This window comes from Chrysemys picta, chromosome 18, assembly GCF_011386835.1.
Source record: "Chrysemys picta bellii isolate R12L10 chromosome 18, ASM1138683v2, whole genome shotgun sequence".
Taxonomy (NCBI): domain Eukaryota; kingdom Metazoa; phylum Chordata; order Testudines; family Emydidae; genus Chrysemys; species Chrysemys picta.
The window spans coordinates 22440628-22457434 of NC_088808.1; the positions used below are offsets into that span (position 1 = coordinate 22440628).

Consider the following 16807-nt stretch of genomic DNA (forward strand, 5'->3'; position numbering starts at 1 on the left):
GGAAAAGGGGACTGAGCAGCTCAGAGGCATAAGCTTTTTATCTCCTTTCAAAACCAAAAGGAGTATAATTACTGCAGGAATAATAAGATGAAACTGAGCAAAGGAAAATGTAGACTGAATGGGCAAATTCCACTCCAGTAGAATTAGCACAATTCTTATTGACTTCATTCTGCATCAGCGTCACTTCCTGATCTGACAGTAACAGAACTAAATGTTTCACTACTGAGTGTATGTGTTGACTTTCCTGTGCTGTCCTGTGTTTTGGGTACCTCACCTTTGAAGCAGCACTGGAATGTTGCCATTGCTACATGATGCTTAGATTGAATTTGGCACAGTATCGGGGAAAAAATCCTGAGAGAGCTCTTTTAGCCTTGTGGAATAGTCTCCTATCACTTGAGTCATTTAAAACTGGCCTGAATAAAGCTAGAGATAATATAATATGGAGGAAAATTCTGCTTTGCCATGGCCTAAAAGGTCTTTCCCTCTCCAGTATCTGTGTCACATACAGCACTCTTTGCACACATATAAACCTCCCATTGACTCGGGAATTATGCATACAGTAAGAATGCTAGAACTTATCCTGCTATTTATGCCAGCCCAGCTCCTGATGAAGACTAGTCTATATCATGAAACCATTACATGGTGGTAGAGGACTGGAACGCCTATGAAAGTTATTTGTCTTTCACTTGTGTCAATGTCAGCCTCTGAAAGTTTGTGGCAAAAGTAGCATATCCACTTCTGAATAGATTGTGCCACTCCCATAGTGGAGCAAAGTTGGGCATTTAATTTCCACCATTATCAGTGCCACAGAGAGGGCTTTTGCTCAGAAAAGTGACTGTAAAGTGTCTCATTGACCTCTATAGATCCTTGTTAGTATTAGCGGGCACAGGGTCAGCCATTGCCCCAGCTCTAGAACTGGATGATTGCCAACATTTATCTATCTTTATTTTTCAAAGGCTTCTCCCAATTAATTAAGCCAGCAAAGTCTCCAAGGAGGTCGTTATAGGGCACTTGATGCCACAGGGCTTCTTAAAACGTATCCAGTGCATGATAACTTTCAAGAATTCTGGGTCCAATCCTGTGAGCTGTTCAGATCTAGGTCCCACTAGAGCTGAACCCCTAAAGTGTACAGATGAGAAGGTTTGAATAAGTCATTGTGGGACTCAGCCTATCTGCAGTGAGGAAGTGAGAATGGCTTTGAACCAAATGCCTAGAAATGGAATATCGTTCTCTGTATCATCGCCCCAAATCTAGTTATTCCCCAAACCAGGTACCACTTAACTCTTGACTATACACTTCTCCAGCTGAGGTTGTTATGTAATCTGTTTGATAGAAATAACCTGGGGCTACTGCTTGGATGTAGGAGGATGGGTAATACCAAGATAACTTCATGCATGTATTGACCTGGATGTATTGTTTACAGCATCTGTCTGGTGCTTGCATTGTATCAAACAAAGAATAAACATTATGTCAAAAGAGCATGTGAGAGAAAAGCACAGTGGAAGTGGACCCCCTGGGCCAAACCCCGTTTGCCTTAGTCACGTGCAAGGTTTAGAAAAAACAGAAAAACAAAAAACTCACAAAACATCTAACAGGAATAGTTCATTTGCTGGAACAGGGTGGGGGTAATATTGTATTTTTCCCCTTCCTCTGTCTCAGCCAATGTATATGTTAAACAATATTGCTTTAACTGAGCATTTCCTTCCCATAGCCCAGACACTGGTTTATAACATCACATGTTTATGGCTTTAAAATGCTGCGCTAATCTACTAGAGGTTTTCTCTGTTCTCAATGTCTTTAGCATTTCTTAACTTTTAAGTCCGCTTAAATGCTAGCGATTGTGTTTTACACCAAGTTGACACAATGTTCGTTTGCATGCAAATACAACACAGTTTCAAGGAGTGCCTTGATGGATAAATGATGCACATTGTAACTACAATCTATTGTAGTAGCCTGCAGCTAAAGTTAATGATAGGAAAAGAGGAACAGAAACAGCAGCACTATTTTAAGAAAACTTAATACTGTTAGAAAAAAAATCAAGGCTAGTTTTCTTCTGTTATTGCCTATGTTAAAGAATGAAATAAATTGACAGGGCATGATGGAAGTTTGCTAACAAAATGTCAGATAAAATGACATTTTACATAATTACGGCCGTACTGGATCAGACCACAGGTCCATCCAGCCCAGTATCCTGTCTACCGACAGTGGCCAATGCCAGGTGCCCCCGAGGGAGTGAACCTAACAGGTAATGATCAAGTGATCTCTCTCCTGCCATCCATCTCCACCCTCTGACAAACAGAGGCTAGGGACACCATTCCTTACCCATCCTGGCTAATAGCCATTAATGGACTTAACCTCCATGAATTTATCCAATTCTCTTTTAAACGCTGTTATAGTCCTAGCCTTCACAACCTCCTCAGGTAAGGAGTTCCACAAGTTGACTGCGCTGTGTGAAGAAGGACTTCCTTTTATTTGTTTTAAACCTGCTGCCTATTAATTTCATTTGATAACCCCTAGTTCTTGTATTATGGGAATAAGTAAATAACTTTTCCTTATCTACTTTCTCCACATCACTCATGATTTTATATACCTCTATCATATCCCCCCTTAGTCTCCTCTTTTCCAAGCTGAAAAGTCCTAGCCTCTTTAATCTCTCCTCATATGGGATCCGTTCCAAATCCCTAATCAATTTAGTTGCCCTTCTCTGAACCTTTTCTAGTGCCAGTATATCTTTTTTGAGATGAGACGACCACATCTGTACGCAGTATTCAAAATGTGGGTGTACCATCAATTTGTATAAGGGCAATAATATATTCTCCTTATTCTCTATCCCCTTTTTAATGATTCCTAACATCCTGTTTGCTTTTTTGACCGCCTGTGCACACTGCATGGACGTCTTCAGAGAACTATCCACGATGATTCCAAGATCTTTTTCCTGATTCGTTGTAGCTAAATTAGCCCCCATCATATTGTATGTATAGTTGGGGTTATTTTTTCCAATGTGCATTACTTTACATTTATCCACATTAAATTTCATTTGCCATTTTGTTGCCCAATCATTTAGTTTTGTGAGATCTTTTTGAAGTTCTTCACAGTCTGCTTTGGTCTTAACTATCTTGAGCAGCTTAGTATCATCTGCAAACTTTGCCACCTCACTTTTTACCCCTTTCTCCAGATCATTTATGAATAAGTTGAATAGGATTGGTCCTAGGACCATCCCTTGGGGAACACCACTAGTTACCCCTTTCCATTCTGAGAATTTACCATTAATTCCTACCCTTTGTTCCCTGTCTTTTAACCAGTTCTCAATCCATGAGAGGACCTTCCCTCTTATCCCATGACAACTTAAGAGCCTTTAGTGAGGGACCTTGTCAAAGGCTTTCTGGAAATCTAAGTACACTATGTCCACTGGATCCCCCTTGTCCACATGTTTGTTGACCTCTAATAGATTAGTAAGACACAATTTCCCTTTACAGAAACCATGTTGACTTTTGCCCAACAATTTTATGTTCTTCTATGTGTCTGACAATTTTATTCTTTACTATTGTTTCGACTAATTTTAGCTATAACATGACCATAGTGTTTGACTATATGATCAGAAATCGCTGAACACTGGAACCCAACAAAAGTCCAGTTTGGGATTGATCGGGTTGCTTTCAAATGGGACAGTTAATGCTTGCTGTTTCTGAATATGAGACACACTCTTTGAATCCTTCCTCTATAACATCAGATCTCCAAATGCTATACTAAAAAAGAACGGATTATATGCTTCCCAAGATGCTACACCACATCTCATGGGATAGAGAGGATTGTAACCAAACCTTGCATTTGAAAGGGATAATTTTTGTTAAGAGGCAGGTTTGTCTTTCATGGATCATACAGAGATAAAATGAAGCAAAAGATGTATGCATTTGAGAATAACCTGTGTAGAAGGGGATCTGTGCTCTGATGAGGCCAGGCAGGTCCCTTTAACATTATAGTGGGTCCCTCAAGGAGTTCTCTTACTGGTGAATTTTAATAAGGGAAGTGGCTATTACATATAGTGTCTAAAGCCCTGATTTAGCAGAGCATTTAAGCACATGCTTAGCTTCAAGCACCTGAGTGCTTGGGTCCATTCTCAGTGTTTTTCTCTTGTGCTCTTTTGACTTGACTTTATTTTGCATTCGAGACAATACTAGTACACCTCTACCCTGATAAAACGCGACCCAATAGAACGCGGTAAAGCAGTGCTTCGGGGGGGCGGGGCTGCGCACTCCGGCGGATCAAAGCAAGTTCGATATAACGCGGTTTCACCTATAACGCAGTAAGATTTTTTTTGCCTCCCGAGGACAGTGTTATATCAGGGTAGAGGTGTATCAGACAGATGCTATAAAACAACACAAACAGGTCAGTGAGTCCATAATACTTAAATGCTTAAGTACTCTGCTGAATCAGGATCTAAATGGATTGTTAAGCCCTGTGTGCCAAATTCAGCTCTGGTGTTGAACCGTTGAAGACAACTGGATTCATCCCCATCAGCCCAGTTTCTTTAGGTAACATATTAACCCTGTTTGTCTTTACTCTAATAATATGTGACATGGAAGCTGTTGGGTAGGTTTGGATCACTTTGCTGTTTACCAAGCGTACCTGTTGTATTGGGCCAAGTGACTTTCCAGCACTGTTCTGTGTACAGGTACCTTGCCTTCAAAGCAGTACTGGAACGTTGGCATTGCCACATGATGCTCGAACGCAGCAACTATCAGGGAAAGAGTTATAATAAGTAAAAATAATAAATTATGAGACACTTAAATAAATACAACTGAGCCTGGTTGTAAAAGCACTGGTTGCATTCCTCAGCCACAAACTAATGTCTGGATTTAACCCAACTTGATTGTAGTGCTGCATGAGTTAAATTAGTAACTTTTCTAAATTGGCAGTATGCAATTTCTAGTGTAAAACATTCAACTGGAATTTTTAAAGGCAGGGAATCTTTCATCTCCCCTTTCCCCAGTCCAGGCTCTCCTTTGGGGATTCATTGTGGTTTTGATCTGCATTGCCTCAAACCATTCAAATAGTTTCAAAGAAGCAAAACTGTTTTCTTTTGTTGTTGCTTTCTCCCCCTCCCCGCCCCCTAATACCCTGGTACCAAGAATGGACGTAGTTTGCAATTCCATTTGATCAAAGCACTCTGCACCAATGTAACTTCCTGATCGTACTGGTAACAGAACTAAATGTTTCCATGTTCTGGTGAGATGGATTGCCAGCTATCGACAGAGTTCTGGCATCTGGTAATAATTATTTACTAATTCCTTTTACCTTTTGATCTGGTTTACAGAATACAGCTGCAGCTATCAAGGCTATAAGGGAGAGTGGAATGAACCTGAACCCGGAAGTAGATGGGATAATAATTCGGGTGCCAGTTCCTAAGTAAGTAATTATAATGACTGTCTGTCTAAATTCATGGTTATGTGAGATGATGTAATGGGCTGCAGTGGATTTCATTTGTGATCCTGGTGCATATACTCCGGAGGATACGAATGCATGGTTACTGTAAGGTCTTGACACAGTCGCTTTCCATATTGCTACATCTGGGGTTTAAAAAAACCCAAGCCTTTAAGAAATATCTGATGGAACCTCTTCCAAGTGTCAAGCCAGAGGTTTCTGCGAATTCTCCAGCATTGCAGTATCCATTCTTTTGATACATGGGGCTCCGCCTTGCTGTTTTCCAGTTCCCCCTGCGCAGAAGGGAGCTGGGCAGTGGGTGGCCGCTGCATTTAGGAAGGCATGAGAGGCAGTGGCCAGGCACCTTAAAGTCTAACTTTTCTAAGAGAGCTGAATTGAGTATCCAGTTCACGGCCTGATTCACCACTGCCTTACTGTAAATAACTGGAGTTACGCCAGAATATAACCACATTGATGCAATGATGAATCAGTAACATGGAGATGAACCATCATCCAGCTGCCGAAGGAGTGGCAGGAGGGAGTGATGGCCAAGGAGGCAGGGAGGGAACTTGTAATTGTCTGCTTCTTTCACTATTTCCATTAAACTGCTATGCAGTATTGTGGTGCAGCTGTTAAACAGCCGCCAAGTTCTACCCCAGAGGCAGCTGCATTACAGTGGTGGCTGAAACAGTTCCTGTATTTATAGCCGTACGAATCCAGAGCAAGTCCATTAACTTCTGGATACAAACCAATGTACTGGAGTGTGAACATAAGAATAGCCACACTGGGTCAGATCAAAGGTCCATCTAGACCAGTATCCTGTCTGCCAACAGTGACCAATGCCAGGTGACCCAGAGGGAATGAACAGAACAGGTAATCATCAAGTGATCCATCCCGTCGCCCATTCCCAGCTTCTGACAAAACATCTGTCATTGTTATGGGCAGATATCCATTGTGTACCTGAGATGAATTAGGGTCTGATCCATCTCCCATTGAAGTCCACAGTCACAGAAGAGCTGATGCTGGGAGGGGCGGACATCAGTGTATGTTACGGCCTCAGCCTGTCAGGATGCTCTGAAGATTAGTGATGTATCTCCGTTCTATTGGGGATTTAATTATGCAGATTACATCACAAAAAACCCAACAGGCCAATCAGAGCATGGCTTTATTTTTATTCATTCTGACTTCCATAAAATGCTTCTCCACAGATCTAGATACGTGGTTAGGTCATTAACCTAGTACTTGGGAGACCTGGGTTCAAATTTCTGCTCCGCCACAAACTTCGTGGGACCTTGGGCAAGTCCCTTAGCCTCTCTGTGTCCTCATCTGTACAATGGGGATAACAGCCCTGCCTCACAAGAGTGCAGTAAGGATTATAAATTAAAGATTGTGAGGCACCACTGTCCTATGGAATGGGGGCCAGATAGGTACGTAAGATAGATCTAAACATTGCAAAAATACAGACAATTGGCATTCCAAGCCCAGTGAATTAGGGCCCACATCTCTGAGAATGGTCTGGAACAGCTTGCATAAGGGCCTCTGATGGAATCTTACCGTATATTATGTATATTTCCAAGTAGGTGACTTTTGATAAGAATAGACAAACTAAAGTTTGCTCGTGTTACAGATCTGCTTAAAGAAATTACATTGCGTTTCAAGTATTTCAATCAGAGAAGTCTCTAATTGCTGCTTTGAGGGAAGCTGAATGGAATTTTCATTCCATTTGCTGGTTCTCTTTTTTTCATATGCTCTCTCCCCTTCCCCCTTTCCTCAGGGGTGGCAGGGCAGAAGAGGAGGGCACTATTATCTTCATAATTGCTTAGGATCTTGGGTTGCCACACAGTAATTTGATTGTTAATGGGCACTCAGGTCACCCTTGACTATGAATTACAGGGGAGGAGAAATCCAGAAATCAGTAAATCCTTTAAAAAAAAAAAAAGTGTTGTCAAACAAGTGTGTATGTTCTGTCGCTTTCTTTTGTGGTGCTGCAGATGAGGACTGCAGTCGTGTTGCCTGCCTACGCATACGGTCAGCACTAGGAAATCTGTCCTGCTTATTTCATCGTCCCCTCTGGGGTATCACTGCTGTCATTCTTAGTTTCATTTTTCCTGGGTGTTTGGCAGGTCAGGGAGTCCCAGCTTAACAGAACACAGTCTCTCTCTCTCTCTCTCTCTCAGTCTCAGTCTCAGTTCTAACTGAGGACAGATGACCAGCAAGTCGCCACATTAGTTCAGATTCAATGCTGTTTCCCACCTGTTCTCTTAGCAGGTTCAACTAGCTTTTAAAAAGACAGTGTTAACTTGATTAGTTTCAAAACAATTACTTTTTTAAAGAATCCAGTTTTTGATAAAGGTACCTTTTTAAATAGTATGCCCTGGATTTTTTAAAATTCTTTAAGTTTTTATACAAAATTTTCTGTTTCCTGATATTTACAAAGGAAAAACTCACTGACTAGTCAAGAGAAACAGCAGCGAAATTGACTATGCAAAAGTGATGTCAAATGTGCATAGTAAAAAACCCAAGATATTTTCCTTTTATCTTTCTTCAGAAAGAGCTATTTTAGTGTTGTTTGTACCTATAGTAAATACACCACTTTTCACACAGAAATGTGATTGATCATGTTTGACAGTGTCCCTTTAAAGTGATGTTATTGGGCTATGAATCATTTTTAATAAAAATCCAACTACTCTGAAATGTTAGGTGGTGTTGATAACACACCGCGGTAATTTCAGTCCTGATCCAGCAACCAGATACATGTGGGTCAAACTTTGCATCCACATCAATCCAGTTGCAAGATCACGGCCTGCAATTATTATAACAGAGAAAAGTAAATTAGATTGTGGAACTGTTCCATGTATTCTATTTGTTTTGTTTTTGCATTTCTCTCAGCTTAGACAATAAATAGAGACTAGTCAACTTTATTTTTGTCTACTTTCACTTTCATGTCAATTTCCCTTTTAGGGCCTCTGGCACAAGCCTGCTTCAGTGTTTGTGTTGCAGACTCTGCCTGGGCAATGTTTATTTGTATTAAAAAAAGTTTCTGTTCAAGTTTAAAAAAAAAACATGAGAAAATTTCTATCAGTTTGATTTCTCAGCCAAATCTGCCCTGACATTGTGCCCTTTGTGGTATTGCCTCATGGCTAGGGCCATCTCTTTTTAGATCTATTGTGAGAGACTAGATGTTGTTTACAAATTAGTAATATTTTTACACACACTGGACTGAAAGTCCAGTGAGTCATTTGAAAGTTCAGTGACTCTGCGTTAATTCTTTTCTTTAAGAAGTAGCCACAGTCCCCAGTATGGGGCAGATGGGCTCATGAAATGTCATTTGAAAAAACAAAGTGTTTTGGAATCTTGTACTCCAGTTCTTTCATCATAACAAGAGTATGTCATTCTCACCTAGTCCTGGGTAATTCATCTTGCACATTAACTTTCAGCATGTATCTCAAATCATACAAGCAGAGTATCCAGTTGCGCCTGTGTACCTCTGTCTGATCCCTCTCGCTCACAGGAAATACCTAGCATTTATGATACAAAACCATTCTTACCAATGTAAATGTCTTTCAACGGAGATCAGAAGTGGCCCGCGTTGTTTTTCCCTCTGTGTTTGTGCATGTGCCTCACGCTCATAAGAGAGCATCGAAATGCGGCCGCGTTTGGATAACTGGCTACTGATGGAAAGAGACACAGAGGAGACATCACTAGCAATCTGAGCCCTGTGCACTTAAAAAAAATACTGGGTTTAAATAGCCAGGGTTTGGTCCTGGTTATCTGCTCGCAGCTCCATGTTGGGGGTGATGTGAAGCGGCACCACCCCAGCAGGAGCCTCCTGGAGTTCTAAGGGTGGGGAGTGTCCACACCCCAGCACAGAGCCGGTTCTGTGGGCTGGTGTGAAAGGGAGATGGAGAAGGCGCAGACACCTTGACTCTTTTCCCCACTTCTGATTAGACACCTCATGCTTCCCCTGCAGCACTTCGCTTTAAAGAGGAGACAGGGACAACAGTTCCTATGTCCAAAACAAAATGTGCCTAGATCAACGGTGAGGTTAGCAGAGCTGGTGCCAGAATCGCCACGTTCAAGGGGATGGATGGCCTTTAAAACCAGCAGCCTCGCATTGATGGATTCCTTAGCAGGAGCAGCAGCTGCCTGAAAGCAATAGATATTTTTGTAGCATTATTGGTGGTAGGAGCTCAGAATCTACATATAATCTCAGTGGAATGTAAAACCCACAAAGAAAGCTCTATGTCACTATGCATTGATAAACAGAAATGGGCATTAATAAAGACAGACAAGGAGATGTGTGACCTTGTGCCAAGAAGCATAGGAAATCTGGCAGCACTGCATAAACAAACATTTCCTTAAAGGTTCAGCAGCCCTGAGCAGCCGAGTGATACCCTCAGCACGATCCACAAAACATTCACACATGTGGGGAGGTGAGCAGCAAATAGCAAACTGGATCTACCACACGTGGGGAGCTCTAGCCACAGACCAACACACCCTCTGCCTAGCAGGGAAGTAAGTGAAAAGAGTCATGTAGAGATTTCCAATGCCCAGAGATGCTCCCCTGAAAATGCTGTCTGGGAATCTGACCTCATTTACCCCTATTTCTGAACAGTATCACTAGGTAAATTCATGGAGGAGAGGTCCATCAAAGGCTATTAGCCAAGATGGTCAGGGATGCAACCCCAGACTCTGGGTGTCCCTAAACCTCCAACGGTAAGAAGATGGGACTGGACAACAGAGGATGGATCACTTGTCTTAAGCTCCTGGCATTGGCCACTGTTGGAAGACACAGTCCTGGGCTAGATGGACCATTGATCAGCCCCGTATGGCCATTCTTATGAACAGACTGTGCTGTTTTGGTATGTGGCTGTTTTCACAGGCCACAAGACTTCTGGTTCATAATGTTCAGAAGAGAAGCCCTGAAAGGATTGGTGTTCTGATTCATAGTTTCTCACTCCTAGGTCAATGGCTCAAATGCAGGCTCAGGTCTAAGATGACAGATGTTTGCCCTGTGTGAAATAAACTGGTCACCATCCAGGCATCTCCATCACCAGACTTATGGCCACAGTCACCCTTCCCATGGACACAGCTCAGCAGAGGAGACAAAGGGCTATGGAGACAAAACACCTGCCTCCAGACCACAGCTGCAGCACGTTCACAGAGCAGTGCAGTCATGACGCTAGCACTGCCACTGTCTGCACTGGATCTGGCCTGGACTATGGTCTCCGGGTCTGTCAAATCCTGCACTTTCTACAGACACTGAATTCATTCCTAATAATAATTTAATAATCAGCTCTGGAAAGTCCTTATTCCCTCCTGCCAACCTGGGGTAGAAATAAATGAGTGAGCCTGTGATTGGTCAGGGCCTCTCAAACATCTGCCTTGAGCAACTCGGCTGCTGAGCGAAGAAATCAAAGGGAATGTGACTTATCAGACAGGGAGCAAGCTAGGAAAGGATTCAGAAACTGCCGGGTAATGAAAGACTCTTTGTAATTAATACCCGCAAAGAGGCAGAGCTAACATTGCTGTGGGAACCCTAACTCCCCATTTCCTGATTTCCGTGCAGGAAGAGCCTTGTCTTTAATGTTGCAGTGACCTAGCCTGTTGCAGTCAATTTCTAAGCACTCCTGTGAAATGTTTATTGTGCAATATCTCCCCCTAGCAGACAGGCATTCTCTTGCTAATGATATGTAGTGCTTGCAACAGGCTTTTAATCTTCAAGGCACTTGGAAAACATTAGCTAAATAATTAATCCTCACAATAGGTGCTGTCAGAGCCCCGTTTTCCACACCGGGAGAGTGAGGCATCGGGAGATTAAATGACTTGACCAGGGCCTCTGAGGGTGGCAGTGTCTCTGCAGCTCCAATGTCCCATTCTTATGCTCAGGAACCTAGCTGCTTCTCCTTTCTGATCTAGAAAGTGAAGCTACCGGGGAATCATGGGAGTTTTCCCTGTGTTTGACTGCAGCGCCTGACCCACTGTGAGGAGCGGAGTTTGAAATCTCGGTCTGCTAGAGTTGGATACAAATAAATTGAAATCATTCTTTTAGAAAATGTTGCAGTATTGGTCTCTTCTCAACCAGCATGTTAAATACAGTGGAAATACCAGTCTGGTTCCCGCCTGCTAGTGATGACTGGAAAACGGGTGAATAAAGAGATTCACCCTGTAAGCTGTCTAGCTCCCAGATCTATTTTTCAGACTATTGCAGTTGCAAGGAGAGGAGAGGGGGTTTCCTCCTGCCCCTTCACAGCTTTACAGCAGGATTACACTTTTCAGCTCAGCGTCTCAAGTTTTGAGGTTGATATTCCCTCTTCACTCTTGCAGATGCCTTGGCAGCACAAAAAAGAAAAGCCTAAACATTTCAGCATGGTTTTCAGGCACTGCACAGAAAACCATAAACGTAATAAGATCTGACCCAAATCCCTAAGCTACTGCCATGCCTGTTGCCTTCCACTCCAGCCCTGAGACTTACATGACTTAGTTTGAAAGGTGTCGGTCCCAGACCCAGGAGGAACTGTTTGAAAGAGGCCAGCGTGGACAGGATCAGTGGATTGTACTTCCTCAGCTTGCCGGTTTATCCTGCACACGCATAACATCACAAGGAACAGATCAGGTCCCTGCTACCCCTAACGCCCTTTACTTCTCCCTGATTAGGGTAACAAGAGAACACCGTGAAAACCTGGCCAAACTCGCCAAACAGCTTACGAACAAGGCTAAGGACTCCTTGCGAAAGGTCCGGAGTAACGCTGTGAACCACGTGAAGAAGGCCAAGAGCACAGTATCTGAAGACACCATTAAGCTGGTAGAAAAGCAGGTATTTTTTCTCCCTAGGAGTAAAACCGCAGATTTCAGGAACCCCTTGTTAGGAGCTGGGTTGGAGGGGAGCCTGGGGCTGGGTTGGGCATGGCCCTTTTTGTGTGTTCTTTTTTTAACAAGTCATAACTGCTGCTCCCTCTGCCTTCTGCGGAGCGATTTTGGATTTGTTCAAACCTGAAACTCAGAGTCAACTTTGGGGCACGAACCCGTGCAAATTGAAGGGGGAGGGGGTAGTAAAGGTCCCCACAAACCTTCAGTAGCCTGACAAGCCTGTTGCAGCAGGATGGCCAGAGTCCAACCCTGCTGCTTGAATCTTCAGGGGCAGTTTTATCATCGTCATTGATGCAATGCCAGAAGTGCACATGGACTTTGCAGAGCACATAGGGCCAGATCCTCAGCTGGTGGGAGTCGACATTGCTCCATTGACTACAGTGAAATGAACACTAATCAAATGTTAGTAACCTTGAACTCTGCTATGGCTTTGTGGCTAGGTTCACCAAGACACTCAAGCATATGCCTAACTTTAAGCATATGGGCAGTCTCACTGAAGTCAGTTATTCATGCTTAAAATGAGGCACATGCCTAAGTACCCTGCTGAATTAAGGCCTCGTTTGTTAGCAGTAAGCACTAGGAATATAGCAGAGAGCACTCCTTTGCATGCTCGCTGCTGGTAGACGTTAACTTTAGTTACGTCTACACTGTGAGCGAGGGGTGTGATTTCCCTGCTAGGGCCAGCGCGAGAATAAACAGCAGTGCCGTCGTGGGACACAGGCCGTGGTGCTGGAGGCACGGCTAAGCCATGGGGAATTGTACGTGACAGAGCTCCACTGTGCTACTTGCATTTGCTCTGCTATCTCTACTCGCACTGGTTCCATGAGAGCTAGTGAGAGCACGTGAATCCCGTCCCTAGCTCCTGGGGTAGACAAAGCCATGGTAGCATTAGCTCTCGCGGTGGAGGGGATGCTTTGGGGTTAAACAGGAATTATCTTTTGAATGTGTCCGTGTACCCGAAAGCTGGTGCTGTGGACACCTTTGATAAACACTTCCTGGCATAAAAGTTTGTGCAAGCAAAAAGAGGTGGCATGTTATAAACAAACCCCAGTTCTTCCAGAGCAGTCAGGTGGCTTCTTGTATTTGTGGGATAGTGTCCAAGGCTGGCTCCAGGCACCAGCCTGGCAAGCAGGTGCGTAGGGTGGCCGCTCCGGAGAGGGGCGGCACGTCCAGCTATTCGGCGGCAATTCGGCGGACGGTCCCTCACTCCCGCTCGGAGCGAAGGACCTCCCGCCGAATAGCCGCCGGCTTTTTTTTTTTTTTTTTTTTTTGGGGGGGGGCTGCTTGGGGCGGCCAAAACCCTGGAGCCGGCCCTGGTAGTGTCTCAGCTCAGATTTTGCTTGTGCCAGGGATTTTCAACATAAGGCAAGTTCACCTCCCACGTACCTGGGATCCTAAAAAACTGGGGGCCAAATTGATACTAGACCCTTCTGAATAGGCCCTGTAAGATTGGAGCATGCAGACCCTAAATTTGCACATAACTAGCGCTGGTATATGCCCAACAATCATCTCTACCTGTATTGCACATGCAAATTCCCATCGCACACTTACACATGGCTTTGCACCCAAATAGGTGCATGCACAACTCTGGCCAGCACAATTTAGGAGGTTCCTTTGAAATGTTGGCCTGTCTCCGGTCTTATTACCGTGATCCTGGAGCACCGGGCTGGGCTTTGGGAATAGTGCTGTGTTCCCCGTGACAGAGCGGAGTAAATCTGTCTGGTACTTGATCTGCAACTAAAAACAAAAGCTTCCACTAGCAGACTCTGGCTGCTGCTGCACAATTCATTACAACAGCAGGAAGACTACGGTGAGTAAGGAGACGAGTCCTTTACCGGCAGTCTGTCCCACCACGTTAGGTCTATTAAATAAGGACTTGGCAGAGCAACTGGTCAGTCTCAGCCAAGAGCTTTTCACTAGGAGCCATTCAGAGACCGGAATGGATTGTACGGAGAGTAGGTTAAATGCTGCGTGGGTGTGGGAGATTCAGCCACTGACGGGATCTGGCTAAGGGGGAACTGGATGCTGATGGAGGAGTCACACAGGTCACTGGACATACCGTCATTTTACAGCTGGGGAAATGGAGGCACAGAGAAGTGACTTGCCCAAGGCTGCAGCAGGAAATAGTGTCAGAGCTAGGATTAGAAATCAGGAGAGCCTATTTCCGAGACACACGTGCTCGGACCATTCCTCGTGCAACTGTTACTGTGTTGGTGGGAACATGCATCTGTCAGGGGTTTTGACAGCTTGTGAAATGTATTTCCGATCTTCCACACACAGTCACTTGGCTTCCCGTCTCAGTTACTCCAAGAACAAGAACATTCCACTGACTTCAGATTTACACTGAGAACAGAATTTTGCCTGCGGGGTTACTTTGAGCTTCCTTTGCGTTAGGAATTGCCTGTGTCCCACCTTTACAGGGATCTAACTTGTTATGTTGTTACAGATCCAGCAAATGGCAGACGACACTGCAGCAGAGATGGACAAGCTCCTGGCAGGGAAAACCAAGGAGCTCCTCGGCTGAGTGCAGCTTGGACAGACACACAGTCAGCAGTGACTATGGACTGAGACACCCGCAGACCAAATGTTCCATGCTTGGCCGTAGCAGCTTAGTGTGACTGGCAGGGCGGACTGGATCCTACCTCACGAGTAGAGTTATGCTGTGATTACTCAGGGAATTGGCCCATGATCAGTGTTGGGGGTGGGGGAATCTAGTCTGTATTTCATTGATTCAAGCAATGACAACTGAATTTGGATAAAATAAGGTTAAGAGGAACTGAGGAATGGCTCTTAGTTGTCAACCTTCACCATGGCAGCAGCCTCTCTCTGCCAATGGCATTAAAGCACTGAGCGGTGGGGTGCTCAGATTAGTGAATGTTTGTCCCCTTTGCAGATCTCTTTCTTACACTTCCTGCCATGAAATTCCCACTTAGGGCCTGTCTACACGAGAGTCAGTTTCTCTGGTGTAACTATATCAGTGTTGCTAACCAGGTATAGACGGGGCCTTCAAGTCAATAGCAGCAAACAGGGCCACCCGGCCATTCTGCAGGTGTCTCCCCCTGGCGGCTTGGCTGAAACTCATGCATTGGACAAGGGCACTGCATAGATTTGTCCCAATGGAACAGGAGTGCTCAAAAAACAGGGCTTTCACTAGCTAGAGTCCAGCCACCCTGAGCAGAAGGTTGGTCTCGCAGGATCCTCCTTTCAGAGAAGGCCCCGTGTACCTCTCAATTCTGAAGGCTCTGCCTAGAGCCTTCCCAGGGTTTCCAGCTACCCCTAACCATAATGCTGGGGGAAGAAAGGGAAGCGATCAAGGGGAACTCACATGTTCATTGCCCTGCTGTGAACCAGGTCATTTGTTTTCAGCTAAAATAAAATCAAACAGATGTTAAAAAACAGACCAGGCAGTTCCCTGTCACTCCATCCCCTTCCCTTTGCAGGAGAGTTTACGTACCGCTTGCCTGCAGCCTGGCCCCTGTTCACGCAAAGGCTCCCAGCACGGTGTGTCAGACGGGTTGCAGCACACCTGGCAGAGCAGCCCAAATCTAGTGGCCGAATGAGGCTGCGGTTACGTCTAGCAAAACCACAACGCTCAGTTGCTTGCGTGAGGCACGTTGATGGGCTCAGGCCAGTCCGCAGTGGACCATCAGGTGCAGGTTGCGGGGGGAACAGCGTGGTGAGCCTCATGTTTGTTGGCACCCTTAGCAGAGAGGCCAAGGAGACTGGATGACTCTGTACCCGTTCAGGCGTAGAGAGAGCCACGCTGGGAGGGGTGGGGCAGGGAGGATGGTATTTCTGTTGCCCAGGCTGTAGCAGTTTCGTGGATACAGAGAAGATTTGAAACTCCCGAGCTGTCAATCCAGCAGCTTTGGCCAGCACTAAACTCACCTAACGAGAACTCGAAAGCGCAGCGCTAGACGCCTCCTGAAAGCCACATTCTGCCCCCCCCCCCCCCCCCCGACTGCAGGGTCTCAGTTTCCAATGGGAATCATGTGCACGGTTTGGGGCACCGGGGGAGCAGAACTTGCTCTAAGTGCTGGATGCTTTGTAGCAGCTTCCTGCCCCTCATTATCGGCAGGTACGTCCCAAGAACACAGTTTATCTTCATAAACAGAGGAAATGATGAATTGGGGAGTAACCCTGCTCCAAAGGCCGGTCGGTTCTGAGCAGCGCCGAGTTCTCTGTAGTCTTTAAATAAACAACCCAAAAAAAAAAAAAAAAAGGAAAGTTATTTTGTGCACAGAGCAGGGGGCGGGGGCGGGAATGAAAGATTTTCTATACTTGGGCCCCACATGTCAACAATTTCTCTGCTTTGTGTATTTTGGCCGAAAGCGTCTATCATGATAAATGAATAAAGGAAAATGGTAAGCCCAAGGCGGTTACACGGCTCAGCAAATTGCTTTCAGCTGATTACTTTATTTCTTTTGACATTTATCAAATAGTTTTTTGGGGGGTTTTTTTTGCCCGTCGTCAAGGCTGCTGGGCTGCACCACCAGAAGAGCTCCCCTCGTACCTG

General features: G+C 44.8%; 1 protein-coding gene and 1 long non-coding RNA gene across 9 annotated transcripts in view; one reads left to right on the forward strand and one right to left on the reverse strand.

Moving 5' to 3' along the window:
• The window catches only part of MRRF (mitochondrial ribosome recycling factor), a 21284-nt gene extending 4766 nt beyond the window's left edge, over positions 1-16518 (forward strand). For 3 of the 4 annotated variants that reach the window (XM_065572502.1, XM_005299421.5, XM_065572501.1), the window contains exons 5-7: positions 5315-5406; positions 12079-12238; positions 14738-16518. In XM_065572502.1, the coding sequence (XP_065428574.1) occupies positions 5315-5406; positions 12079-12238; positions 14738-14815 (330 nt within the window). In that variant the 3' untranslated portion in view covers positions 14816-16518. The remainder of the gene's footprint in view (positions 1-5314; positions 5407-12078; positions 12239-14737) is intronic. The other variant, XM_024106267.3, reaches the window with a different exon arrangement.
• LOC112059726 (uncharacterized) overlaps positions 276-16807 on the reverse strand; it is a 43912-nt gene continuing 27380 nt past the window's right edge. For 3 of the 5 annotated variants that reach the window (XR_010593675.1, XR_010593677.1, XR_010593674.1), the window contains 2 exons: positions 6382-16479; positions 276-4735 (listed from right to left, as the gene is read on the reverse strand). This is a non-coding gene — a long non-coding RNA (uncharacterized LOC112059726). The remainder of the gene's footprint in view (positions 4736-6381; positions 16480-16807) is intronic. The other 2 variants (XR_002888994.3, XR_010593676.1) reach the window with 2 other exon arrangements.